The following is a 27530-nucleotide window of genomic DNA, read 5'->3' as shown; positions in this document are numbered from 1 at the left end:
ATATCCAGTTATTAAAAATATACATGTAAGTATGTAATGTGTCAGTCGCACCTGCTGACTTGCTAAGATACATACTACCATTTAAAAGTTTGCGGTCAGTAAGATTTTTTTTTTTTTTTAAGAAATGTACAATTTTATTTAACGAGGATGCATTACATTGATTAAAAGAGACTGAAAAGACATTTACAATGCTATAAAATATTTTTCTATTTTAAATAAATGCTTTTGATTTTTCTGTTTATGAAAGAATCCTGAAAGGAAAAATGTATCCGATTTCCCCAAAAATGTTAAGCAGCACAACAATTTTCAGCATTGATAATATTGAGAATTGTTTCTTGAGCAGCAATTCAGTATATTACAATGATTTCTGAAGGATCATATGACACTGAAAACTGAAGTAATGCTGAAAATTCATACAAAAACAGTATATTTTAACAGTTATTTTAAATTATAACAATATTTTGCAAATAAATCTGTTTTACTGTATTTTTGATCAAATAAATGCAGACTTGGTGACCATAAGAGACTTCTTTCAAAAACATACAAAAATCTTACCAAGCTCAAGTTTTTGATTGGTAGTGTAACTAGTCAGCTGCCTCGCTAACAGCTATTATCTTTTACAAAATAGAATACAACCTCTTTGAAATTAAGGTTATTCATCTGGAACATCTAGTACAGTTCCAGACTCATTAAGGTCAAACGGTTTTTCTTTGGAATTACATCATGCCTCATCGATGACCCACATTCTGTCACCATCACTGCGAGTGTTTCAGGTTACAAGCCACACATGAATTCAGACAAGAGTAAATGTGAAGCAGAAGCGTGTTTGCATGTGTAAAAAAGAAAATTGTGGAATAGTAATGATTTTTCAGTCTGATCACTTTTCTCCACTCCAGCTCTCGGATTTGCAGTAAAAACATCACCGTCCATCCATTAAATTATATCGTTATTTGTCTCCACCTTGTTGCTTTAATGTCCAAAGCGAACACTTTCAAGTCCTGTCATTGTCAGTGTGACAAGCTTGCGGAATCAGAAATCAGAAATCAGCTGGACGGATCATCATGGAAGTGTACTGGAGCGAATAGCTGGGTCCTCGGAAGTGATGCCACCTAATGCCATTGAGTTTGCGGAAGTTGTCACCCACGGTGTAGTAGATTCCATTGAGATTGGACAGACCGCAAGCATCAAACCACCAGCCTGAAAGAACGACAAATAAAAGAGACTGCGGTAAATACTTGAAACAGCTTTATAAACTCAAAGGTGTTTACTTTGGACTTGGATCAGGATCATTTGTTAAATAAAACAACTATTACAAGATAAGATAGATAAGATGTTTTATTTATTTATGGAAACTATTTGGTATTAAGTGATTATAAAGTGTATAATTGTTTTGCTTATACTACTTTTATGATGCTTTTTGTCCTTTTTGGAGCTTGAAAGACTCTAGTTCTTACATGCTTTCATTGCAGAACAAGAAAAAAAAAAAGATTATGCAAAATATTTTATCTTGCATTCCACAAAATAAAGAAAGTCATACTGGTTTTGGAATGACATGAGGGAGAGCAAATGATGGCAGGATCTCCTCAAAACAATCAAAGCCCTTGATCCTTCTTTCTCATCTATATTTTGTCTTTTATTTTTCTCTCTACAGTCCGTCAGTGTTTTAAAGGGTATGTTATTCCCACTGTGCGGTCGATGTCTCAGCAAGACCTGTCAAAGCAAACTAATTCTTCAATAAAAACCAGACTTTCACTCTTCAGAGAGGACACCGTCTCTCTAACCCTGATTAAATCAGTATCACCTCCCTTAACTCATGTTTAGTTTGGACAGGCCGCACAGATGGATCCACCTTTCCATCTTTTGATTACCATTTGAAATGCAAACATAAAGGGCACTCAAAGGTCTCCAGCCGGTTCGACGGTAATTAACTCCAACAACTTTCAAAACCAATCGCAATGCATGCTATTAAAAGCTGTTTATCTTGGACCCCAGAGGTGTGGGATCTGCAGGCGAGTGCAGCCATAGAGTAAATTGTTTGCATAGCGGGCGTTGAACATGCGTCTGAACTCTGGACGTGTTTTACATAATTCTACGATGGGCTTGCGTTTTCTTCGATTAGAAGAGGATCAGAGGGATTTTGCATGACCGTTTCGGCTTCACATCCAGGCTACAAGTGAAGAAATGTGACTTAGAGGTTATGAATGTAGATGGCTTGCATTCAATAAGCACTGGTGAGTGCCTATCTACAATCAGATTAGTCTTTACGTAACAAGTATTTTATGCCAAAAGATCAAGGATGTGACAAGACTGTTTTTAAGTCCTTGTCCATGTTTTTGTCAAATAGAAATAATGAAAATTAAAGATGCAAAAAGAAACTTAACTGACGGACATTTGATACCTGTGTGAACAGCAACATTTTGCTACATTATTGCAATAATTTTGAATATTCTCTAAGTTATATTCAGTAATATCATCTATTTGACTGGACTGACACTATCAGATGAGAACAACACTTTCTGATTCTATTGTCTTCTGTGGAACTGCTTTATAGCTGAATTAAATCAGTGAATTAATTGATTAATTTTGTGACCTTGATACTGTTTGACAACATTTGTCACTGAACTGAACTGAATTGAACTGAATCAGTACTGAACTGACTTGACCTGAATGATGACACTATTGTCTTCTCCAGAGCTGCTTTATGATCTCATATTTGAAAAAAAGTTATTACTGTGAAGCTGCTTTGAAAGCTGTATTGGCTGATATGATATGATATGAATATTCGCAGTAGCTTACCTCCGGTCATCAAAAGGGCACACTTGCAAACACACTTGTCGTTGTCAGCGTCCCGGGTGCTGAAGCCTGTGTCGTTTGATGCTAAACTACTTTGCTGTCCTGCTGTTCCACTATAGCTCCCTAGCAAAAGTCTGGAGAAAGAGAAAGATGATGATAGACATATTGCTGGATATTAACAAATTGTCTTTAACAAAAAAGTTTTGGTGATGATACCTGTACTGCTGTTTTTCCCCGGCCAGCTGGAATTTGTCATACAGAGCATATGCGCCATTGGCTTCCCAGTCCTTAAGTTCCACTCGGAGGGAGTACTGGGCTTGACTGGTGATCAGGTGAACAGCTTCATTACCCAGCCAGTGCTCTCCACTAGGATCGCCAAATCCCTGTGAGAACAACATATAATGAAAGCAATGCTGCGTTCCATTCATCTTGTAAAGTCAGATTTCAAGCTTCCTATTTGGGAAAGCAATAAAGCGGCACTTGAGGTTGAAACTTCAAACATAAGGTTGCATACAGTAGTTACTTATACACACTTTAATGCATCAGTGAGTCAAAGTTCCTTGTGCAAGCAAGTCATATGATCATCTCCTTTATCTTCTTATTACTGGACAACACAGGAATATCACATTTCCAACTTTAAATGAAACACAGCATTAGACACAAAACAGCTGTTTTGTTTCCTTGAATTAAATAGGTACATCGTCTTTTATTTCCCAGCTCTTTATAGAAAGAAAGGCTCACAATGACATTTGGCAAGATTAACAAAATGTAGAAAATTGCTGTATTGATTTTCACTGCTGCAGTTTCACAGACGTGCCAGTTTTCGATCCATTTCAGCATATTTAAGCACTTAAAATATCAGCTATTAAATACAGAATGTACCAAACAGTTCAGCTACTACCAATGACGCCAATCTGTCACTTACAATTTTAGCCACCGTGCTTCATCCTGTTTTGGCTGATTTTTTAATCTATGTCATCGGAATAATGCCAAACTTTTTATCACGTCTTCCCAGCACATGCAGAAAACCATTTCTTAAATGTTACCCTTTTCTTTCAACACAATCAATAGGGATTTTCATAAATTTCTACAAATGTAACAAGTTCTGTTCGTCTGTACACTGAAGTGATGCGAGGAAGTCCTGCACAGTCAGCTGTAATGTTATGCAGACTTTTAACGTCTATGTCCACTCACCAGTTTATAGTCTTTCCAGCTTTTCTGGAAGCTCACACTTCCATTGGCCCTGCGCTGGAACACCGTCCAGCCACCTCCGCTTGTCACCATATCACAAAAGACCTGTCAGAAGCATATGTAACATCTCAGGCTCACTCTCTTACATTCCTCGTTCTGTATGTCACAGCCGAGATACATCACACTGATTCCTCATACTTGTGGATGAACGCATCCCACACCTTGGTTGGCTCGGTCGTGTCTCCGATGTAAATGTGGTAGACTCCGCTGGTGTTGTGACCGGATTTATAGGCCTCGGCACAGTCTCTGAAACGCTGCTCATTTGATGAGAAGCCTTTAAGGGAAAACACAGAGGCTCTGGGGATCAGAATTGATTTGAAGCGAAGGTAAGAAAGACAATCAGCCAATAAAACACTGCTTTGACACAGCCGTTAACATACAGTAAGTACTCTGTTTGTACTCATATGTGAATCCAGACTCTATATTATTTATTATAATAAACTGCTGTGTTCCATGAAGCTGTTTTCAGTGTTGTTTATAAGCTAAAAATACCAAAGAACATTAACTGAAAAAATAAAATATTATTTTATTCTAGCTAATTGGCAAATAGAATAACTAAAACTGAAATAGACATAGAACAGACATTAAAAAAAAAAACATAAAAGTGACAAAAATAACAAAATTACTTGGAAAAATTGAAATATAATATTGAATCAAAATAATAGATACTATGATAGCATATTAATTATACTAAAATAACACTGATTTGAATTGCAATTGACCTCATTGGCATAAAAAACTAAAACCATATTTGTATTTTTTACTTGAAAATAAAATTAACTTTAAGTGAATTTTTTTTTTTATTAAATATTTTTAAAATGACTTATTTGTGCTAGTTGCCAAGACAACTAAAACAAAAATGTATAAACATTTTTGTTCAAAATTTAATGAATATAATAATTTAAAAAGGCATGACAAAACACTTAAATTGTAAACAAAACAGAAGACACACTATATAAACTGTAATAGTATCTCAATAATACTAAAATAAAACTAATACATGCACGTTTTTTGTGCTGAATCATAAAGTTGCATTGTGGATTTGCCACACAATGTGATGAAACCAAACGATGTGGTTACTGTTGTCAAAAGAACAAGATTTATAATAATTACATGACCTCACATTTTCAGGCCCATAGTGGCCTAGTTTTGGGATGAGTCATTTAAACATTCAACACAATGTGTTTGTTTGTCAAGCATCTGAGAGAGAGTTTATTTAGAAAATTTGGTACATTTAGTTCTTCGACTGAACCTCTGTGCAGACATTTATAAACTGAAATGTCTTCTGTCCGCATTAAATGCTGCAGTCTAGATTTAGCTTATCAGTGCATGTTGTGACGCATTGAACTTCATCCAAGACATGGGAGCATGCTGCCAAAGACTTCACTAGCGAGAGCTTATCCCCTCTCTCTCCATGAATCACGGCTGCTCGATTTATCATTAGTGTCACGGTTAATTAACCAGATCCTTCAGGTCATGTTAAGAATCTGCCACCAGATTTAAAAGCTGTGGTAAGCCCAAGAATCAGACATGTCTGTCATTTTCAGACGTGTAACCTTACTTTGTACTCTAACTGGGTACTGAGTCATTTTTCTAACCTCTCAGATAGTGAAAGTCTGTAGCGATGCGACAAATCTAATCGAATCAACATGAAATGGCATTCAAAATGCATTTTAGCTTTCAGAATATGACTATGAGAATATGAAGTGAAACATGCCAACATAATGCACTTCTATGGCTTGATAGACAATCTCCTGCACAGATCAAGGACTGGATACAAGTGATAACAGTCCAGAAGGATTTTGATGTGAGAGGACACAGAGGATGGAGGAAGCATTATTATGGATTCTGGACAGTATTTTGGCCAGAACGAATGACTTCAAGTTAAAACACTTGATGGATTTGTTTCTTACAAACTTGCAGCTTTTCACTTCATAAGATGTTAACTAATGGACTGGAGTGGTATGGATGCTTGTGGATTATTGTTTTTATCTGTTGTTTGGACTCTTCTTACGGCACCCATTCACTGCAGACCATCCATTGCTGAGCAAGTCATGCAATGCAACATTTCTCCAAATCTGTTCTGATAAAGAAACAAACTCATCTACATCTTGGATGACCTGAGGATGAGTACATTTTTAGCAAACTTAATTATTTTTGGTGAACATGTCCTTTGAAGGTGTGCATTTTTACCTGTCCCTGAAGACACCATGCCAATAAGTGTGTGCACAGACTTCATGAGCTGCTGATGTTGTCTCTGCAGGACTGAGTTGTTGGTGCTGGCCACTCTCAGCTGTCTCTCCAGAGCTGTAATGGCTGCTGTCTGTCTCTTTACCAGGTCCTGCAGTCGCTCTTTCTCCTCCCTCATGTCCTCCAGCTCCGTCCTCTGCTTCGACTCCAGGACTAAGACTTTACTCTCCAAATAACTGGTGGAAACAATGTATAATGCATTCATTTAAAAAACTAATACCAATAGTTTAAGTCAAAAAGACACTTTTTCAAAGCATCAGTTTCTGAGAAATTCCTAGATAGTGCAGGAATGAATACTAAATGGAGACCTTAGGGCTCTACCTCGGGACTTTAGTTTACAGGATGGATAATGGTGTTTTGCAGCCTATAGGAGTTTATCAGTTTATCAAACATTTAGACCTAAGTATTAATCTTTGGCTCTAAACCAATCGCTCACCACTTTTACTAGACATTCTTAAGAGTAGAAGTTTGCTATTACTTTTAAGACATCAGCAACTTCACAAAACAGCCTAGCAACAGGTTAGAGTACTCAGAACACTCTATCTACAGAATACCCTAGTAACCACTTAGAACTCCCTAACAACCACTCAAAACACAAAGCCAGAACGCCCTAGAAGATAAAATACCCTATACATTTTCAAATGTAATTGAGGGTAAATGTAAGTCAACGATTGCAGAATTAGAATTTGTTGTATTTTTTGCAGACATTTAATGATTTAGTCGTGGTAAAAACATGCCAGGCCAGTAGTTGGCAATGTCACTTTGCACACTTTGCACACTAGACGCATGTGCAAATAACTTTAGACTGAACACTGGACTGTTTTTTCACACATTTGTTTTGTCATAGTTTTCAGACTTCCAAAACCCCATAGTCATGTAAGTGAACAGCCAAAATGCATAAAACATTTTATTTAAAAAAATAAATAAATTCATAGTTATTTTTTTTGTTTTGTTTCAAATGTAACAACAACTTTTTGAGCACACAACACAGCTTACATAAACTGCCATCAATATAAGCATTATATATCAGCATATATTGTATCATCTTGAAATTACCAATTAACATTAGATTGTTACTCTAGCTGTTGCTAGCTACTGTCTAGTGGCTTGCTGTGTCATGTGAAACTCTGGGCCTTTAGGAAAAGGAGATACAGTATTTCCATCAGCACTATAGGTTCATGATTTAGTGTCAGGATCAGGGGAGATAGCACGGAATCACTCAACAATGAGCCACTGCTACAAAAACAAGTTTCTAAAGAACTGTCGGCTTCAATCTGTGTGTGATTTAGTGAGCAAGTGTGTGTGAGCACTGAAAAATAACACTACCCGAGGGTTTGAAGCCGAAAATAACTGGAAAGCAAATCAAAACTCCAGTGAGCCATGTAACTGGATGCTTACTTTGTTAAATTACAGTAGATAGACATTAAACATGCTTTGGTTGCCAGTGGTTCTCGACGCTTATGTTTATATGTTTGATTACACAAATAGTTTTCGCACAATCGATTGGCAAGGACTGCTGAAATGCCTTGCCAGAGTTTGTAGTGTGTAAACAATGCTGAGTAATTGTTTGCTGCTATTATACTATGAAGCTGACCCTCACTAAACCCGCATCAATTCTGGGAGCAATTATGAACACTTTTGCTCGTACCGCCGTAAGTCGCCTTGGAAAGGTCGAAAACTCTCTGTTCTCACTCGTTCGGGAAATATGAAATACTGAATCATCTGAAACGTAGCGGTCCATTATAATTATGTCTGATGCCCCCATGCAGCTACCAAAACATTGCTAGCAACACAGTTCAATTGGTCGTCAAAGTTGAATGACAACAAGCGTTATCTGTTTAATCTAGCGAGAGCCAAGTACAAAGCTTTCTGGGAAACCCTTTGTCCGGCTTTGTAAGTGTGCAAAGGAAACTTGCCTGGGGTCTGCTTTGTGTGCTGTGCTTACTCCGTAGTTATTAAACATTATAAACAATCAATTAAGTTGCTGATTATTTCCCTTTACAAAGCCTTTACCCCTGCTGTGTTCTCCGTCTCGCCGGGTATGGGAAAATATCGCTTTGAGAATGACAAGAGAGACAAAAGTTGCTGTACACTGTGCGAACATGCAGATGCAGATGCAATCTGACCCTTAAAAATGACTCAGATCTTATTGCTCGGCGGTTGTAATGAGCACAATTAAATAATGCAGTCCTCAGTTATGACTCACTCAAGCATAATTTTGTCTGATGTTTCTCATACAATATTTTAGGGGAAATAAAATGGACAAAAAATAAGGGAATTGTTGACAAACATTATAAGTGTAGAGCTGTAAAATGAATGTAGAAGATGAAATTAATCCCAGTGCTTTCAATGACAAGCATTTTCTGCCAATGTTAACATAGAAAATACATTTCAAAACACTGGACTGTATTTGAAACAGAAATAAATTTAAGAAATAAACATTAAATTAATAAGTCTTACCTGTTCTTGTCTCGAAGTTTGGAGATTTCTGAAATCTGTGTTAAGAGTTCCTTCTCCAGTTTGTTTGTTGATAGTGAATTCTCTAATAACTGAATAGCAATTCTTGATGTCTGGTTCATAACCTACAAGTGGAACACAGTGAAATGAAGAATGAGAAATTACAAAAAAATATAATCTATATGATTTTATACATGAGATGTTACAGTTTTATAGAATGTTTTATTTACTTTAAAATGTACAATTACAATAAGCACAACATTTTGAATAAAAACATGGATACGGATGTTTAATTTTGGTTTAACGACAACTAAAGCAGCTGCAAACATGACATGATGTTCCTCTTCGGGAACTCGAGCTGCGTCAAGCGCTTTTGGGGAACGCCTTTGGCAAGAACAACTCTGAATATCGTGTGCAATCAGTTCAATGGAAGAGCGTGACGTCACGGACGGGGTGACGTAGCGACCAGAAAGCTATAAAGGCACGTGCCACACAGCTGGCCTCAGCTTCACGTCTTTCAGCAAGCGTTCTGTGTGTGCATGTTCATAAGTCTGTCTTGTAAGTCTTATTTACTGTTGTCTGTCCAGTATTATTAGACTAAGATGCCTAAGTCTAAAGCGAAGACCAGACATTTGAAGGGCGAACCAAATCGCACTATAAACTCTGTGTGTTCCTCCATGCCAGCGCTACATCACGGCTGGAGACACACATGATTTATGCGTGGTTTGCCTGGGGTCGAAGCACGCTGAGTCGGCTCTCGAGGGACGATTGTGAACGATTGCCAATGCGGACGCTTCGATCCCGGAGGGCTCTCTTCGAGGAGGGAGCCTTTGCCAGCGTTCCCTGCGGCTCTGGCCCCACTTCTACTGAGGCAGAGCGGCTGCTGCACTCGTGGGGTTCGCAGGTGGATCTGGCAGAGGGAATGGAGACGGGCCAGTCCTTATCTCCTTCCTCATCTGCTAGATCCGGCGCCCAAACCCTGGGATCGGAAGGACGCTCGTCGGTTTCTTCCCCCCAGGGCGAGGGGTCGACACTCCACCTCTCTTCGTCTGATGAGGTGGATGTGGAGACAGTTGGTAGGGATTCGCCACCCCTTTCGCCCCAGTATGAGGAGCTGCTGGAGGTGGTTACTCGCGCAGTCGAGAAGTTAAATATAGACTGGCCCCCAGAGAAAAAACATGAACCGCAGAGAAGTAAACTCGATGAGCGGCATCTCAGGCCCAGACAATCACCTCCAGCCCGGAGCCTTCCCTTTTTTCCCGACCTCCACAACGAAATAGCGAGGTCGTGGAAACACCCATATTCCACCCGTCTCTTCGGCCCTGATTCGCAGTATTATGGGAATGTGACAGGGCTCGATGAGCGTGGGTACAGAGCGATGCCACGGGTTGAACAGACGCTTGCGGGCTATCTGTCACCCGGTTCGGCGTCGTCTCTGAAGGCTCCGGCCTTGCCTACAAAAGCATTAAGAACGACATCAGCGTTAGTGGGCAAGGGCTATGTGGCAGCAGGTCAGGCAGGGGCGTGCCTTCACACCATGGCCGTCCTTCAAGCATATCAGGCCGACCTGCTGAGGGACGTAGACGAGGGAGAGGGGATCAAGTCCGACGATATTGCATAGTTCCAAAGAAGGATTGGGGGTTGCGTCCGATCTTAGACCTACATCAGTTAAACCTCTCAGTTATGTCACTGAAGTTCAAAATGCTTACTGTCAAACAGGTTGTAGCTCAAATCAGATCCGAGGACTGGTTTGTCACGATAGATCTCAAAGACGCATACTTCCACATATCCATCCTTCCACAACACAGGAAGTTTCTGAGGTCCGCTTTCGGGGGCAAAGCTTATCAATATCGAGTACTTTCATTCGGCCTTGCACTCTCACCCTGCACGTTCACGAAATGTGTGGATGCAGCTCTGGTACCCCTCCGTATGCAGGGCATCCGGATTCTAAATTATATCGACGATTGGTTAATTCTAGCTCAATCAGAGCAGATGGCGGGTCGACATCGAGGTGTCGTTCTCGCCCATATGGGGGAGCTGGGTTTGAGACTGAATGCCAAGAAGAGTGTACTTTCTCCAGTTTAGAGAATCACCTATCTAGGCGTAGTATGGGATTCGACCACGATGCAGGCCATATGTCTCCTGCTCGGATCGAGTCGATCCTCACATCAGTCAAGAGAGTCAGAGAAGGCCAGTCACTCACTGTGAAGCAGTTTCAGAGACTGTTAGGGCTCATGGCAGCTGTGTCCAACGTTATCTGTTTTACATTTTGAAGCTTTAAACAATTTTGTTTATTTCCAGGTTTAAAATCATTTTGAATTTAGATTTTCAGTGTGGTTTTTGTGCCCCAAATACGGTATACATAGCCTATATGTAGAAAAAAAAACTAATATGATTATATATAACTTCGGTGTTTAGAAATCAACTTTAGAAATGACTTTAATATGCAGCTCAGAAAAAGCTTCTTATTCTTATCAATGAAAACAGCTGTGCTGCTTAATCTCATATTTAATAAAAAATTATGATGTACGCATTCATGCATTTCTATAATGTGAAATGAGATTACCTTGGCTTCAACCACATTGAGTTTCCTGGTTTGCTCTGCAGTCTGGGTGAGCAGGTTGGTGCCAATCTCCAACATAGTGGCCGCCTGGTTATGAACTGCATCAGCTTGAAAATGCACCATCCCTGTCTTTTGATGGATGTAGTTTTCTAACTGTTGAGCAAAGAAAGAGAACTGTGGTCTCAGATAATATTGAATATTGCACATATGTTGGGTTTACCCATTTTTGCAGCAATACCATATACAGTAGACAAACCATTTTTGGTTTCACAAAGAACCTTTCAGTAAAACATTCGTAAAAGAACCATTTTTTCATAGTTGGAAGAACAATTTAAATCTAAAGAACCTTTTTTTTCCATTTGGGGAATGGAAAGGTTCCATGGATGTTAAAGCTTCTCCATTGAACCCTTAAGAACCTTTATTTTTAAAATTGTATGATAGTCATAATTAAAACATGATGGTTGGTTTAGAATTCCCATTTGTCATTTCAAGATTCAGAAGGGTGTTTACGAGGGCCCCTTCTTGCAGCTGTGATGTGTCCTCATTGCTCCCTTCTGCGAAGCACTCAACAGTGTGGACTCAAAAGCTGGAAAGTTGATCAAACCCACTGTTTTTTCCCTAGCCAGCGGGTTTTAAATCCACTGGGAGAAGATCCAGTGCCAGGCAAAGGTGAGGTATAGTGACCCTCTCAGTCCCAAAAGACTCTGAGCTCTGCAAAAATAAATATAGAATCACCAAGACCGCATGGACCCTGAGAGAAGGACTAATGAAGGATAAGTTTATCACAATGGAAATAAACACGTTAAACCCTGGGGGAAATCAATGCGCTTGATGTGGTCTGTCAGAACTTACATGGAGAATGAAAACACTTTTTGATGCAGAGAGATGTGTGTTAGACATTTATAAAAGTGATATTACAATATCAATCACTCCAAAGTGCACTCAGTGCCCTGACATGAATGTTTTTCAAAACAGTTCCAAAAAGAAGTTCCAAAGGTGATGCAATAGAAGAACCATTTTTGGTTCCTCAGAGAACCTTTCAGTGCACAGTTCTTTAAAGAACCATTTATTTCTTTGTGTGAACAACATTTTCAAAATCTAAAGATCCTTATTTGGAATGGAAGGAAGTACTTGATGGAACCACACAAGAACCTTTACTTTTATGAGTATGGTAGTCATAATTAAAACATGATGGTTGGTTTACCAAATTAATTAACATAAACAAGAATGCAAAGGTTGGGTTTTCTTCTACTGTTGTTGTTGACTCTCTAAAGACGCAGTGTGCCCTGACCGATTAATTGACCCAAGTTTCCTGCCTTGGATTAAAATCACATAGGACGAGTCCAGCTTGGGAACGCTGATCTGGATTCAGTTGGATCAGCTTTACGAGTGCAAACCAAAACCAGATGTTTCATCTCATTGTGACTGTCTGGAGCTTCCTGGGATGTTTCCTTTTAGAATGTACTGTAAAACACCACCAGTGTGAGGGTAATGCTCTTCGGAGATCTTTTCTGCTGAGTCATGGCGATCTGCGTGCAGTCACGACACAGATGATCATCATTCACATGTTCCACAGATGTTTATAAGAGATCACTTCAGAACGATTGTATTGGGTTGTTTGCTTCATGAAGATTCATGCTGATTACATCATTTTCGAAAACATAGCAGCATAAATTCCAGTAAGTGTTTCGTGATGGCCTCTCATAATGACAATCAATCATGGTTTTGTTTTAAAACTAGTTACTATTTTGTCATTTAGCTGACAAAGTGATTTAAATGACACTTACGGCACAACCTGGGGTTAAGTGTTTTGCTCTAGTCCATGGATCAACCCTTTTGGGGTTTAAACCTATAACTTTTCTGTTAACAGCTCAGATTCTGTGCAGCTAGAATATATATTCAACATTGTATGGGTTAAATGAGGACAGATACTAATTTATAATGATTAAACAATTATTTTTTATAAATAACTATTTTGCAGTGTTGAGAAAGTTACTTTGGAAATGCAATAGGTTGCAGATTACAAGCTATTCGACTTAAAATGTAAGTAGTGTAACTATTTAAATTACTTTATTGAAGTAATGTTACTGATTACATTTGATTAGTCTTCTACATTTCTAAATCCTTCATCACTTAAATTAAGATTATAATAATTTAATATTAAAGCACAGACACCACAAAATCACAATCACAAAAAAATATAGGAAATAAAATAAGCATCAAATAAGCATGTATTATATTCTGTTACAGTTATATGTAACTATAGTTGCTCCCCAACAGTGCTATTACACACAGACACATACACCATTTTCAAAAACTTAACTGTATAAATTCCAGTAAGTATTTCTGATGGCCTTTTATGCAAAAAAAAATTATAAATAAAAATAAAAAATAAAATAAAATAAATAATAATTATATTTGATATATATATATATATATATATATATATATATATATATATATATATATATATATATATATATATATATATATATATATATATATATATATATATATATTATACACACAATAAATTATTAATAATAATAAATTGCATACATTTTTATTAATTCACCAACAAAACAACAAAAATGCTACACTCTTAAGTCAACATGAAATCAAAGTAGACTGTATATCTACATTCTTAAAACATATTCTTATTACATAAGATTCATCAGTGCATGTTATTTTAAAGAAAAAAAATTGTTTGTCTTCGTAATCTTTCATCAAAATGTATTAACTTGCTCTGACTCTGAAACAACTTTTTATATCAGGTGACGTCAAAGTCCTACACAGCCACATTCAGGTCTGGCACTACTTCTTATGATGCAATCCTTTCCCAATGAATCAAATAAAGTCCTTTATTACATGTTGTTATCCTTACAGAAGTAAAATAAGTTGTGAATGCCATTTTCTGTTGTCTTTCTAAATAAAAGAATCAGTTTAAGTCAATCTCCACCACAAAATCTTCTCAGAAAGACCCAGGTAGATTATTTGATTAACCCTCTCATTAAATCAGTAGCAAAGTAAACTCGAAGGCAAACATCCGAGCATGTAGATCTTTCCTCTGGAGTCCTCTACTATCCCGGTCCCCTCATCTGACATCTACTGCACACCAACCTACAAAACAATCAGCAGCTTCCTCTTCTTTTTCATCCTGCAGGGGGATTTCTAGACACACTCAAGCAAAACCTCCTAGACGTGAGCCGCAGAATTTGTTTATGGTTGTCTGGTGGAATGCAGTGGATTATAGGGAAGGTTTCCTGTAGCTACAGTAAGGTATTCATTTCCTAACAAGGATTATTGAATATAATAGAGGAGAGGATTAGCAAATCTCTTTCTAAACAGAGGAGGAAATATGCTAAGAAAAATGTTTAGTTAAAACTAATGAAGCGTACTATTATGTTCGAAAGACACTGCAAAAATGTGTTTAAAAGCAGTAAATGTATATTTTTAAATAGGTTAGTGCAGTCGAAAATGAAAAACCGTCCATCATTTACTTACCATTTTCAAACCTGTATGAATTTCTTTATTCCGTGGAATATGAAAGAAACAGTGTTGTTTTATCATTGAGACAGTTTTTTATTTTTTAATCAGTATTTTTTATTTTATTTTCTGTTTTCATTTAAATATAAGATAAGGTTTAATTATTTTGCATTGTTTTCATGTTTATTAGTTAAAATTTTTAGTTCAGTTTTAGTTCAATTAAAATAGCAAGTGCTGCTTGGCAAGTAATGGCAAGAAATGGCAACTGAAATAAAAAGTTTTTTGGCCACTAATATTGAAAAGCATTGCAAAGCGAGCCTGTCCTCCAACAAAAAAACGACCATATAGGTCATTGGTGCAAGCACCTTATTACGACCTATATTTAAGTTTTAAAGTTAAACAGCCTCTAGTGGGCGTAAAAATAATGACAGTATCACGTTGTGTCTGTCATCGTGAAATGACGTATAACGTCATTACCAATCAAAACGCATGTTTATTTAAATGCAATGTGTGGATTTTTTACACCGATCTCACAGTATTTTGTACATATTTTCCTAGGTGGCTTATTCATTCGAATGACCACACCTAACCCCACCCCTAAACCTAACCCTCATAGAAATCATGCTAAATTATGATTTATTGAGCATATACATTTTACGTACACATCCATTCCCTGGGATCGAACCCATGATAGCATGATTACATATCAAAGTATAATGCAATAATCTACCAACTGAGCTACACGAAACGCAAATCAGAGTGCAAATAAAAGAGTACAAAACATTAATATGAAAACGGCCTTTTGCCGATAGGGGCGCAATTATAGTATACGCTCTGATGGGTCGTATTTCAGGGATTTGGACAAACGACCTATACGAGCGTATTGGTTGGAGGACAGGTTGTGCAAAGCATAGACAATTTGTCTTCTGAAGTCAAATGACAGCTTTGTGTGAGGAACAGACAGACATTTTCAGTAAACTTCATGTTTGACAGATGTGGTCAGCCTTCAGTTTCACCAGTACATTTATAAACAGGTCATCATTTACTCAATATTATGTAGTTTTCTAAAACATGTATACATTTTCTTCTTCTTCTGTGAAAAATGAAATAAGACGATTTTAAGGATGTTCACACTGCTCTTTAGTATACAATGGATGTGAATGGCCATAGGAGCTGACAAACTTATAATTATACATAAAATTAGCCCATATGATGTGTGCAGTATATTTCATGTCTTCTGAAGTCATACGACAGCTTCGTGTGAGGAACAAACTGACATTTTTCAATGAAAATCTTGCTTAGCAGATGCGGTCAGCCTCCACTTTCACCAGTTTAACATTGTGCTATAAATTACTGCTTTTTAGAGTCTTATGGGTTCAGAATGACATGAGGGTGAGTAAATGATGACATAATTTTCAATTTAGAGTCAACTATCCCTTTTATGTAAGTGCAACAGAGTAAAACTACTCAAACAAACACACTGGAAAATCGCTCTCAATGTTTAGCCTTTTTAACACATTTGATTGTTCGCTCATCAATCTTGAAATTTGAGATTTGCTATGTTTACATTGCAAGAAAGCGGTTTGCAGTGTAGACAACTGCATGAATTATAATGGGAATGTTATAGTTTTATTGTGTCATGTTTCTCACTCTTTATGAATGTCAGAAATAGCCCATGTAATTCTGCATTTCAGGTTACGATCAGATTTTAGTGGCTGTGTTACTTGAGTTCTGTTTCCCTCTTGTCAGGATTTGCTTGGACGTCCACTGCTATAGGCCCAAAACCTCAAAAATTATTTTTAATTCTCAGACTTTATCTGTAATACTGTTCTGTTATTAATTACAGAGCATGAATAAGTTATGGAGATATGTTACTGACAGGTTTCTGATCACAGGGCAGGAACAAGTTTTGGCTCCATTTCAAATTTTTGTTACACAATACTCTTCAAAATATTAGGATTGGTAACATGTTCCAAAAAATTTTGCATTTTAAGTATAAGACTATTATTGCCCGGCATTTATTTGATAAAAAAAATAACCCCAACAAAACAGTAATATATGTTGTCAAATATTTTTACAATTATAACAAATATTATTACATTATCTATTTGCATCAACAGAAATCTTTTGTAGCATTATAAATGTATTTAATATCACTTCTGATCAACTGAATCTATCCTTGTTGAACAAAAGCATTAATTTCTTAAAGAAAAAAATTCTTATTTTTATACTCATATCCCATATTTTCATCAAGACATTCTTGAAACAAGATAATTTATTTGAGAAGCAACATGACATAAGAGACTTGTTGTCAAAGAATGCATCTTTAATTTAATACTTTTATTTAAAACTTATATTTTGGCATATTTTTAATTTGTTTTAAGTTTAAAACAATTGAAGTATAGTTAAGACTAACTACACTTATATTCAATATTTTAATCATCTTCAAGTAAAAATACTAGACCTTCTTGCTTTGAAAGGAACCAACAAGTCAAACAGTTTGAGTTATCAGTCATGTTCATAGCACAAATGGTGCAGGACAGGTCACACACTCAAGTTTAAAACCAGTCTGCCACAAGTCAGTTATTGTGACTGTCTTTTGCTTTATTTATTTTGGCAGCTTTAGGATACAAGTTTTGAGAAAGGAAGAGTCATGTTCATCTTTAATGCATACTGTTCACTTTAGTGCTTTTCTGGGTCACCGCACCAGATTTTACAACAAATCATGTCAAATTAGGTCTGATGGGGTGGATGACCTGCAGTGCGAGGCTGTTTTTCTTTGTGAGAGTGAACGGGAACATGTATCTTGATTATTTTCACATTTTACATGATAATAGTGATACTGATCTTCTGTATGCGTTTTAGCAGCACATTTGGTGGAAGGTGCGACAGAAACATTTCTGGCAGGCTGCGTTGAGGAAAGTGCTGGTTCTGTCTCGTGTCCTTAAGGAATTTTTCCATAAAATCTGTGTGGTCTATACAAGAAGGGTTTTCCGCCCTTATCAAAAATATTTAAACTTCCTCTCTGTTATGACAAGCAGAAAAACTCTGATTCAAGCACAGGTGGTCAGGGGCCTGTCTTCAGCTGTGACCTCACACATACAGTATATACACTGGAGAGCTACAGTGTGTCTATATACTAATATACTACTTCTGCAGTTTAAATACAGTATTGAGCTCCGTGTGCAATTTTTCTGAATGCATGGAATACAAATCCATGTCACTTTAGTCATTTTAGCTTGTGGTATCTAGTTACGACATCAAAAACAAATATAATTATTATATACAGTGGGGAATTGTGGCCTAATTGTTGGAGAGTTTGACTCCTAACCCTAGGGTTGTGGGTTTGAGTTTCGGGCCAGCAATACCATGACTGAGGTGCCCTTGAGCAAAGCACCGAACCAACAACTGCTCCCTGGGACCCGCAGCATAAATTATGCCTACTGCTCCAGGTGTGTGTTAACAGTGTGTGTGTGTGTTCACTGCTGTGTGTGTGTGCACTTTGGATGGGTTAAATGCAGAGCACAAATTCTGAGTATGGGTCACCATACTTGGCTGTATGTCACTTTCACTTATTATAGAATTTTTTTTTATACATTTTCCTGTAAAAAGTTTAGAAACAAATATGAAAATTGCTGGTATAGTTCCATATTATTCATAAAATGGAAAACAGAAATGAAATGATAAAAAGGACATATTGCTATGGAAGCCTGCTTCCACCACTGAATAAAAAAAAGTACTGAAATTATTTGTATCTCTCAATTCTGACTTTTTATCCCACAAATCAGATTTTTTTAACTAGGGTGGTTCCCTTTCAAATGGGGTCCATGTATATACTAGTGGATATTTTTACAATAAATAGGGGAAAATAAGGTACAAATATGTACCTTTCAGGTTTTGTAACTCAGGGTACTGCCCCAGCTTTGTCTTTTTTTTTTTTTTTGGAGAATGTAGAGTACAGACAGTAAAAGTAATGTAATAATACGCAATTCTAAACTTAAGTTTAAAAATTTTATCTAATAATGCAAAATAACAATTTTTATTCTAAAGATGATAACTGGATGTCTTTCTCTGAATAAAATCAGGTCATGTGACAACTAGCATACTAATGCAAGAATCAGTGCACTAGTATTCCACTCGAAACATAGCTAACATGTTATAGTATTCATCACAAATAATACATGAAACTTAGCTTGTCATTGTTATAGCTTTGCTCAGCTTTACAACATCCCATAACCAAAATGTGTTTATCCTGCGACATTGCTAAGTCTTCACAAATATAACATAATTCTACAAACATTTATTCCATACTTAAAAAAAATATATATATATATATAATGTAGTGTTTCATGTTTGCAAAAAAAGAAAAAAAGAAAAGAAAAACAAAGGAAAAAAAAAAGTCTTCTAGTTTTTATTGTGACAAGACTCAAAATGTCCCAGCTACAGAGGCTTTTTTCCCTTCCATTTATTTAATATTTTGGGATATTACGTTTTAAACATCCTTTTATGGATTTAAGTTGGTAAACCTGTAGGTTTGAGAAATATGTCTCAGAATATGAGATATTTATACAGCACCCTGTATGCTGCATAGATTAATTTTATCATGTTGTCTTTCCACTTTAATACCCCAGCACGCCTCGCTGCTGACCGGACAAACCTGACCTTTCTTGCTTCAGCATGACAACGTGGTAAGACAGAAACTCAGGGTCAAAGAGCACAACAAATAACATGACTAACATGATTAACATGACTGGATTTGAGCTCAATTTAGCAGGACTGCTTTAGTCACAAGGAATTTCTGAGTTGAAGTTTTGTGTTAATTCTTGGACCAACTGTACTAAATTGTGGCTTGAAATAGGCCATAGTGAGCAGAAGCAGGTCTGACCCGCAACGAATCATTCCTGATCACACATCTCCCTTTAAACTAAAAGCAGATGGACAAAGTCAGTGCTGGTGAGTCTATACACGTTCTTTACAATTTCTCAGTTTTTCTAAAGAGGCATATTGATTTTTCCACCTACCTTTCCATTTTGTCCATCTATTCATCATACAAAAGCTAAACGAAGTCAGAAATGTCACTCATTATCTAAACAGATACAGAATGCATTCACACACTTTGGGTCTCATTTAATACCAATGTTATTTTAGTACCATTGAGACAATGGTATAGTGTTTATTAATATTTAAAATCATTTATTATATATATTTTCTATTAAAGCAGTTTTGTGTTTTATTCCATTTAATTTTAATTTATAAATATATAGCTTCATAATTATTTTAGTAAACTCAAACTAAATTAATAAAATACATGATCAGATGTAGTTTAGGGCAGCCCTATATAAAAAGATTGTGTTTCAGCTGAATTTGAGAATAGTACATTTGACTTCACTCTTGCTTCCAAACTATCTATAAATGAGGTTTGTATTACAGTAGCCTATATGTTAAAAATTTATTAATTGTAGGCACTTCAGGCCCACACACTTGAAATAATTCAGCTTGCAACAGTTGTGAATGCAACTGAAATTGCACGTAAATAAAAGCCAATGCATCGGACAGACGTGTGTCATGGTTTTACGCTGCCGGAAGAAACACGGAGCGGAGGATAAACGAAATAAGGCTTTTAATATATACAACTCATGGAGCACAGCGATAGACACACGTAAGTGAGTGAGTTAGTCACAAGTGAGGAGACCCGACAAAACAGAACTGAAAGGACAAGGCTTATGTACAAAAGGATAATTGGGGAAACACAGGTGGATGGCATGACTAAATTAACAGGGACATGGAACACATGAGGAATAGAATAGACACACCTGGGAACTAATCAAACCAAACACGGAAAGACACAAACTGGGTCACGGGCAAAAACACACTAAATGAGTCCAGGTGTGACAGTACTCCCCCCTCCCGGTAGGTGCGTCCTCGCACCGTAGAAACAGAGGGAGGCGTGGGTGGGAACTTGGGAGGAGGTTCCGGTGGAGGACGGACTCCCAGGAGGGGGCCAGCAGACAGGGACCACAGGAGGAGGAGCCAGGGAGGAGACGGAGGAAGGAGCCAGGGAGGAGACAGGAGCAGGAGGAGCCATGGTGAAGGAGGGGTCAACGACACCAGGGGGCCGACAGGCGGAGACTGCACCGGTGGGTGAGGAGCCCAAGATGGAGCAGCACAGCCGCAGAGCCAGGGTGACCTCGAGGATCCGGAGGGCCTAGGTGGAGCAGAAGGCTCAGGCGACCAAGGCGGAGGCGGGGTCCTGGCAGACCTCTTAGGAGCCGGAGCGACCGAGGATGGAGGTGGAACCGGAGGGAAGGAGGAGCCTGACAAAGCCGGAGGGATGGAGTGACGAGGTGGAACCAGAGGAGAGGAGTCCCGAGGCGGCGGATGGTCGACGACTGACCAAGGTGGAGCCGGAGGGACGAGGGAGCCCGGTGGAGCAGGTGGGATGACAGGCCACGGTGGAGACGAGGGAGCTCAGAGCCAAGGCGCAGCCACTGGGTCGAAGGACCGAGGAGGAGTCCAGGGCTCGGAGGCTGGAGGCGGAGACAGGGCTTTAACGCACCAAGGCGGAGCTGGAGACTGGCAGTCCAGCGGCGAACCATCGCGCCCCGATGGCTCGGACTGAGGGTCAGCTGCGGGACTGACTGGCACCAGCAGGGATGACGAGGAACTGGCTGGTCTAGGAGGAGAGAGGAGAAGGATGGGAAGGACAGGAGGATCAGGGCTGGACGGAACCAGCGAAAGTGGAGCAGAGGGACCAGCAGGTCCCGGAGGAGGTGGGAGAGGGAGGCCGGGAGGGAACACAGGAGATACAGAAGATTCAGAGCTGGGCGGAACCAGCGGAGACACAGAAGGTTCAAGGCTGGGCAGAACCAGCGGAGACACAGAAGGTTCAGGGCTGGGCGGAACCAGCGGAGAGACAGAAGATTCAGGGCTGGGCAGAACCAGCGGAGAGACAGAAGATTCAGGGCTGGGCAGAACCAGCAGAGACACAGAAAACTCAGGGCTGGGCGGAACCAGCGGAAATGGAGCAGAGGAAATGACTGGAGGAGGTAGGAGTGGGAGACTGAGAGGGTATACAGGGCTGGACGGAACCAGCGGAGAAACAGGAATATTAGGGATTACCTCCATAGACCAGTCCATCAGATCCAGAACTTGCTCCATATGACCTTCAGAGACTGCATACAGCTCACCCTCAGTCGCAGGAGTGTGGGCAGGGCTTTCCTCCACGCCCTCGATATCCACGAGGACTCCCACGATGCACGGTGTTGCCGGCTCACACACCTGGTCAGTCGCGCTCTCGAGTTCCGGCTCCCTGTCGGTGAATGGCTCGGGCTCTGCGGCTGCGGTGGGCTCTGGCTCCGTGTAGCGAGATGGTGGCTGGCTGGTCTCTGGGTCGGGAGTGGGACTAGCGAGATCCTCAATGGGGCAGATGGTGAAAGATGAGCCATTTCTTGCCAGAGTCCACTCCACGTATGCGGCGAAATCCTCCCGAGGACCATCTTCGGGCAACAACGCTCTGCACTTGGAGTTCAGGCTGGTGTTGTAGAAGGTGCAGAGCGCGTCGTCCGGGTAGCTGGTGTCATTGGCTAATAGAAGAAACCGTCTGGTATGATCCTCGAGAGAATGTCCTTCCTGCTCCAGCATGAGGAGGAGGAATCCGGGGCTATAGAGGGGATCCATAGAAACTACGAAAAGAAAAGACTGTAGAACAAACGAAAACAAAACGGAGGGAAAAACACGCAGTTTTATACTTTCTTCTTTTTAAGGTTGGGTCTTCTGTCACGGTTTTACGCTGCCGGAAGAAAAACGGAGCCGAGGATAAACGAAATAAGGCTTTTAATATATATATATATATATATATATATATATATATATATAACTCATGGAGCACAGCGATAGACACACGCAAGTGAGTGAGTTAGTCACAAGTGAGGAGACCTGACAAAACAGAACTGAAAGGACAAGGCTTATGTACAAAAGGATAATTGGGGAAACACAGGTGGATGGCATGACTAAATTAACAGGGACATGGAACACATGAGGAATAGAATAGACACACCTGGGAACTAATCAAACCAAACACGGAAAGACACAAACTGGGTCACGGGCAAAAACACACTAAATGAGTCCAGGTGTGACAACGTGCATTTGATGTACATTCCATCTCCCCTGTCTGAGACAGTCTCCTTCTTTTCTTTTATATTTCACAGGTCAGGACTTGAAACAAAGGTCATAATGGGTACATCTGCACATGCAGTCCACATCAGAGTCCATCAGGTCTGTTACTAGAGAGGTACTGTATCAGTCAATGTTACTCACAGATCTCTGGAAAACATCTTAAATGGAAGGAAAGGAATGTTTAGTAAAGGAATTCCTGTTGGAATTTCTATGATCTTTATCCTAAAGGAGCATATAAGCTCAAATAAGAATCGAAGAAATACTGCTGTTTGATTCTGAGGAAATACATATAATGAATAAATTTATGTCTTTGAATAAATATACTTTTTCACATTACTAAGCAAGGACACAATAACTTGACCCAACATGATAATAAAGACATTTATAATTCTAGATTTTCATTTTAAATATATATACATACAGTATATGTATTACTATTATTATTTTTTTACTTTCTATTCATCAATGAATAAAATGTGAAATAAATAAAAGAATAAATGATTTAGAAATATAATACTCCTATTGGGGACGATGTTTCCAAAACAATTTAGTTTTGTTTTGTGCTACACTGAAACTCTTCAAGAAAACTGCCTTTAGGATTGGTTCCAAATTATGATAGAAATGCCAACAGATATCCTAGACTAAATCTTTTCTCCGAGTGTCAGTTTATTGTAAATGGAAATGTTGATGGTTGGGCTGTTTGTGGTGGCATTGAGCCACTAACCCATTATGACAGTGTGCCGGTGACGGGACAGGAATGTGCACATAGACTGGACACAGGGATATTGCCAGCTTGTCCTTCGAACAGCTTAATATGCTTAAATAATTTGTGAACAGTATCAGCATGCTCTCAAATTCACTTGATACTGCATCAACAAGTTTCCTCAGACAGCAATTAGATAATCATTTATCATCAACAATGCATCATATGTTTTTGAACTATGATTAACATTCATCACACAGGCAGCGTCCAGAGAGAGCCCGGATACTCAGAAAAAGAAAGAGTGGGAAGCTATGTGTTCCTCAATGGCTTAAGTGTTTAGCCTGATGTCAAAGGGAAAACCCTGTGAGTATGTTCATATACAGTACATATGTGTGCAGTCTGGAATATTTCCAGTTTTCTCTTTATACTACAACTCAGTTGCTCAAACATTCAGAGTGAGGTCAAACAGAACACACACAAAAACACAGAGAGGCTTTCAAAGAACACAAAGATCTAGTCTCTATTCTCTTGTACTGAATGCCCCAAAAATAGCCCCCAGTCTGAGAACATCCTATTGCTAATTCTATCAGCGTGGTTACAGAGAGACACCCCAATGCCACAGCCACTGGAGACTTCAACATCACTGACGTTTGCATGGATTCATCCCACTGACACACACAACCAGATACTGATGACTGCAACAATCTTTCCAGACTGACACTGTATAAAGAGACCGGGGCTAGTTGTCACACAGAGAAGCACCGTCAATAAATATTAACATAGTAAATCTAGCAGATTGACATTTTTCTCTCTTCTGCAATGTAATTTTTTATTGTTTTCCTGTTTTTTTTTTCTATTGTTAAACATTTAAGAAATGCCACATAAGTTGTGTAGTATTTCTTAATATCAGAATTTCAAAGACGAATGTGGCATTGTTTTAAACAATATTTTAATCTAATAGTAAAAGTTAAATTGCATAACTTACATTCATTGGCCCAACAATATCAGTTATCTGTCAGTTTTTACTGCCCCAGTGCAATAAATAGTTTCAAACTAATCTTAATCTGAATTTTTATTCGACTCCGATCAACACGCAGTAGCAATATTTTGTTCCTGAATCATTTTTAACGAATCAGTTGAATGAATGATTCAATGACTCGTCATAAAAACCTCCTGAATGAATCATTGTGTTTGAGCTAACCGGAATTCAAATATATTAGTTTGCACAGTCGAAAACATAACACGCCACACATACTACGATGAAGGCATGTGGCTTTGAAAATTAAAACTGAATTAATTGCATCTTTCCCGGACCATAACAATGTAAATGAGCTTTTCTGTAGTCAATATTTCAAGTGAAACATCAAACTGAGAGAGCAATACATCTGATGTGACAACTAGCTCTGGTCTTCTGCATACATAAATTCTAATGACATGGTTCATCATTATATTTTAAAACTGACAGTTTTTTTTCCTTTAAAACTGTCATTTTTATTGTAAACTCTTCTAGATTGTCCCCAGATGTATTAAACACTAGAATTAGCTTCCGTCTGTTGAATTCATAAATCAGCCAAAGAGGATTGTGGTGAGCCAAATTTATGATTATACTGGACTTTTGCTTATGGCTTTATTATCTGTAAAGCCATCACATCTGGTGAAGTTTCAAAGATTATGGATAAAAAATACAAAATCCAGAGCTGTGCTAAATATATGTTAAGTATATGATTTGCCTGTCAAAGTACATATACGTTTTACAGCACAATTTGATAATGCGATCTGCCAAACAGACCTTCAGGGAAGAAAGTAATCCATCATACTGTCTAGAACATAAGCAAAGGGAATAGTGGATATCATATTATGTCATATTTTACACTTTTATTGCACAAAGTCACCATTTCTGGTAATGCAATCAGATAAGGTTGAAAACGATCTGCAACTGGCAATACAAATAACTTCAAATTCTCAATAACCACTGAATTTTGGGAATGAATCATTTGGCTTTCAGAATTGATTCACTGAGAAGATTTGACTTAAAAGAATGATTCATTAAATTAGACTTTGTCTTAGTTCATTGTTAATTCTTGTTATTATTTTTTTAAGGATGTTGTGCAACTGTTTCTGTTATATTCAGGGAAGGGTGTATTTTCAATTTATGAGATTGTTTGTATAATGAGTTTGAATCTTTAATGTTAGTTAGTACCGATGAGAACCTTGTTTGTTTTAATAGCTTAAGGGTTGAGTGTGAGGGTTCATCATGTGAGTGTGAAGTGCATGATGTTCAGCTAAACAAATAAAACTCTGTTTGTGCAAAAGCTGATGCATCATCATAGAACCAGGACTTGGACAGTACAACCGACCAGTGTTATTATAGTAATATTTATTTAATATTTTTATTTCCATTAAGATTTTTTTTTATTTTTTTATTTAATTTATTTTTAATTACACAGTTTTCATTTAATTTTTTCATTTTATAGCAATTGTATTGTTTTTTCATTTCTATTTTATTTTAATTTTTTATTTTATAAGCTTTAATCAGTTTAAACATAAATTGTCTGACTTTTCTCGTCAAATATGCTCTAATACAATGAATTATTCACCATATTATGTAATTCTATTAAAATACCTAATGCAAGACAAGATAACTCCAAACAAGCCACTTCAAAAATTGCTGCTTGCTTAATTAATATTTTCTATGATTACTCAGAGGTGAAAATGTTAAAACTATATTTGACTGAGCCAAACTCTCCCATCAATTATGATTAGCAGAGTCACTGCTCCTCTGGAAGGCAACCATGTTTTCTTTACAATTGAGATGGAGCTGCAGCCAATCAGAGAGGGGCTGTTGACCCTGTGGTGGACGGGGGTGCAGCTGTGCAGCGAGAACTGCAGTTCCTCTCTAACATAAACAAACAAACTGTGGGCTAATGCTCGGCCGAGGAACATCCACCTCGGACGACAGAAGGCATGGGTAATATACTGTATGAGGGAATTACAGTCTTTTCCTTTTTGTAAACAGTTAAGATATTATACCCAAAATGTGCTTCATGTGGTCTAAACATCTAACTGGATTTATTAAAGGATGAAAATAAAGGGGAAGAGGGAGTCAAAGTTATCTTATGAAGATGGCAGACTGAAGCTAATATTTTGCTATTTTGCTATAATCAAAGTGATTTCTACAAATTAATGAAACAGGATGGATGTTTTAGAGTATCTAATATCACAAAACATTAGAATGTATTTGATCCATTGCTAATATTTATCATGTTTGGGCTGTTGACCCCCCCAAATGATATCACTTTCTAGAGGATCATGTCATTAGGAACTAGCTTTTGTTAAAGGGGCATTACAAAAAGTAACAGGATGGAAAGTGTTACTGAATACACGGGGTGTAGGGGTTCAGTTTATTTCCAGTATAATTAAGATTTTATTGCCTCAGACTTTTAAACCAAACTTTATCTGACACAAAAATGTACTGAACAGCTGAAATTGCCCTTATAAGATAGGTATTGTAAAATCCATCTACAGATTTGTTTATTATTGATGTGTAGCCATGGAAACGCTTGAGATTTTAGAATGTTTGGAGAAAGAAACAGCCCCATCTGTAGCATCTCTTGTAAAAGCATCACTTTTATTCCATACAATGGATTATTGCAATTGTGTAATGTGACGCTGGAAATTCTGACTGAATCTGCCCACATTTTATATGAAAGTCCTTCACATCAGCAAAAAAAAAAAAAAAAAAAAAAAAAAAAAACGTGTAAGAAGACACTGTAAGAGAACAAGGAAAAGCACAACAGATGGTTTAGTACTTGAGACTTTTTCCTTTTTTTGGGCTTGTTGAGGGTTGCAACA

The 27530-nt window shown here is 38.1% G+C and overlaps 1 protein-coding gene across 1 annotated transcript in view; it reads right to left on the bottom strand.

Moving 5' to 3' along the window:
* Positions 1–488: 488 nt before the first annotated feature.
* Positions 489–27530, bottom strand: part of LOC113103336 (angiopoietin-4-like) — a 35541-nt gene continuing 8499 nt past the window's right edge. The window contains exons 2-9 of the mRNA XM_026265972.1: positions 11318–11467; positions 8755–8876; positions 6238–6470; positions 4206–4318; positions 3988–4089; positions 3010–3176; positions 2797–2927; positions 489–1197 (exon numbers count right to left, since the gene is read on the bottom strand). Coding sequence (XP_026121757.1) covers positions 1037–1197; positions 2797–2927; positions 3010–3176; positions 3988–4089; positions 4206–4318; positions 6238–6470; positions 8755–8876; positions 11318–11467 — 1179 coding nt within the window. The 3' untranslated portion in view covers positions 489–1036. The remainder of the gene's footprint in view (positions 1198–2796; positions 2928–3009; positions 3177–3987; positions 4090–4205; positions 4319–6237; positions 6471–8754; positions 8877–11317; positions 11468–27530) is intronic.

This window comes from Carassius auratus, chromosome 6, assembly GCF_003368295.1.
Source record: "Carassius auratus strain Wakin chromosome 6, ASM336829v1, whole genome shotgun sequence".
In the NCBI taxonomy this organism is placed as follows: domain Eukaryota; kingdom Metazoa; phylum Chordata; class Actinopteri; order Cypriniformes; family Cyprinidae; genus Carassius; species Carassius auratus.
This window is presented reverse-complemented; position numbering and strand designations above follow the sequence as displayed.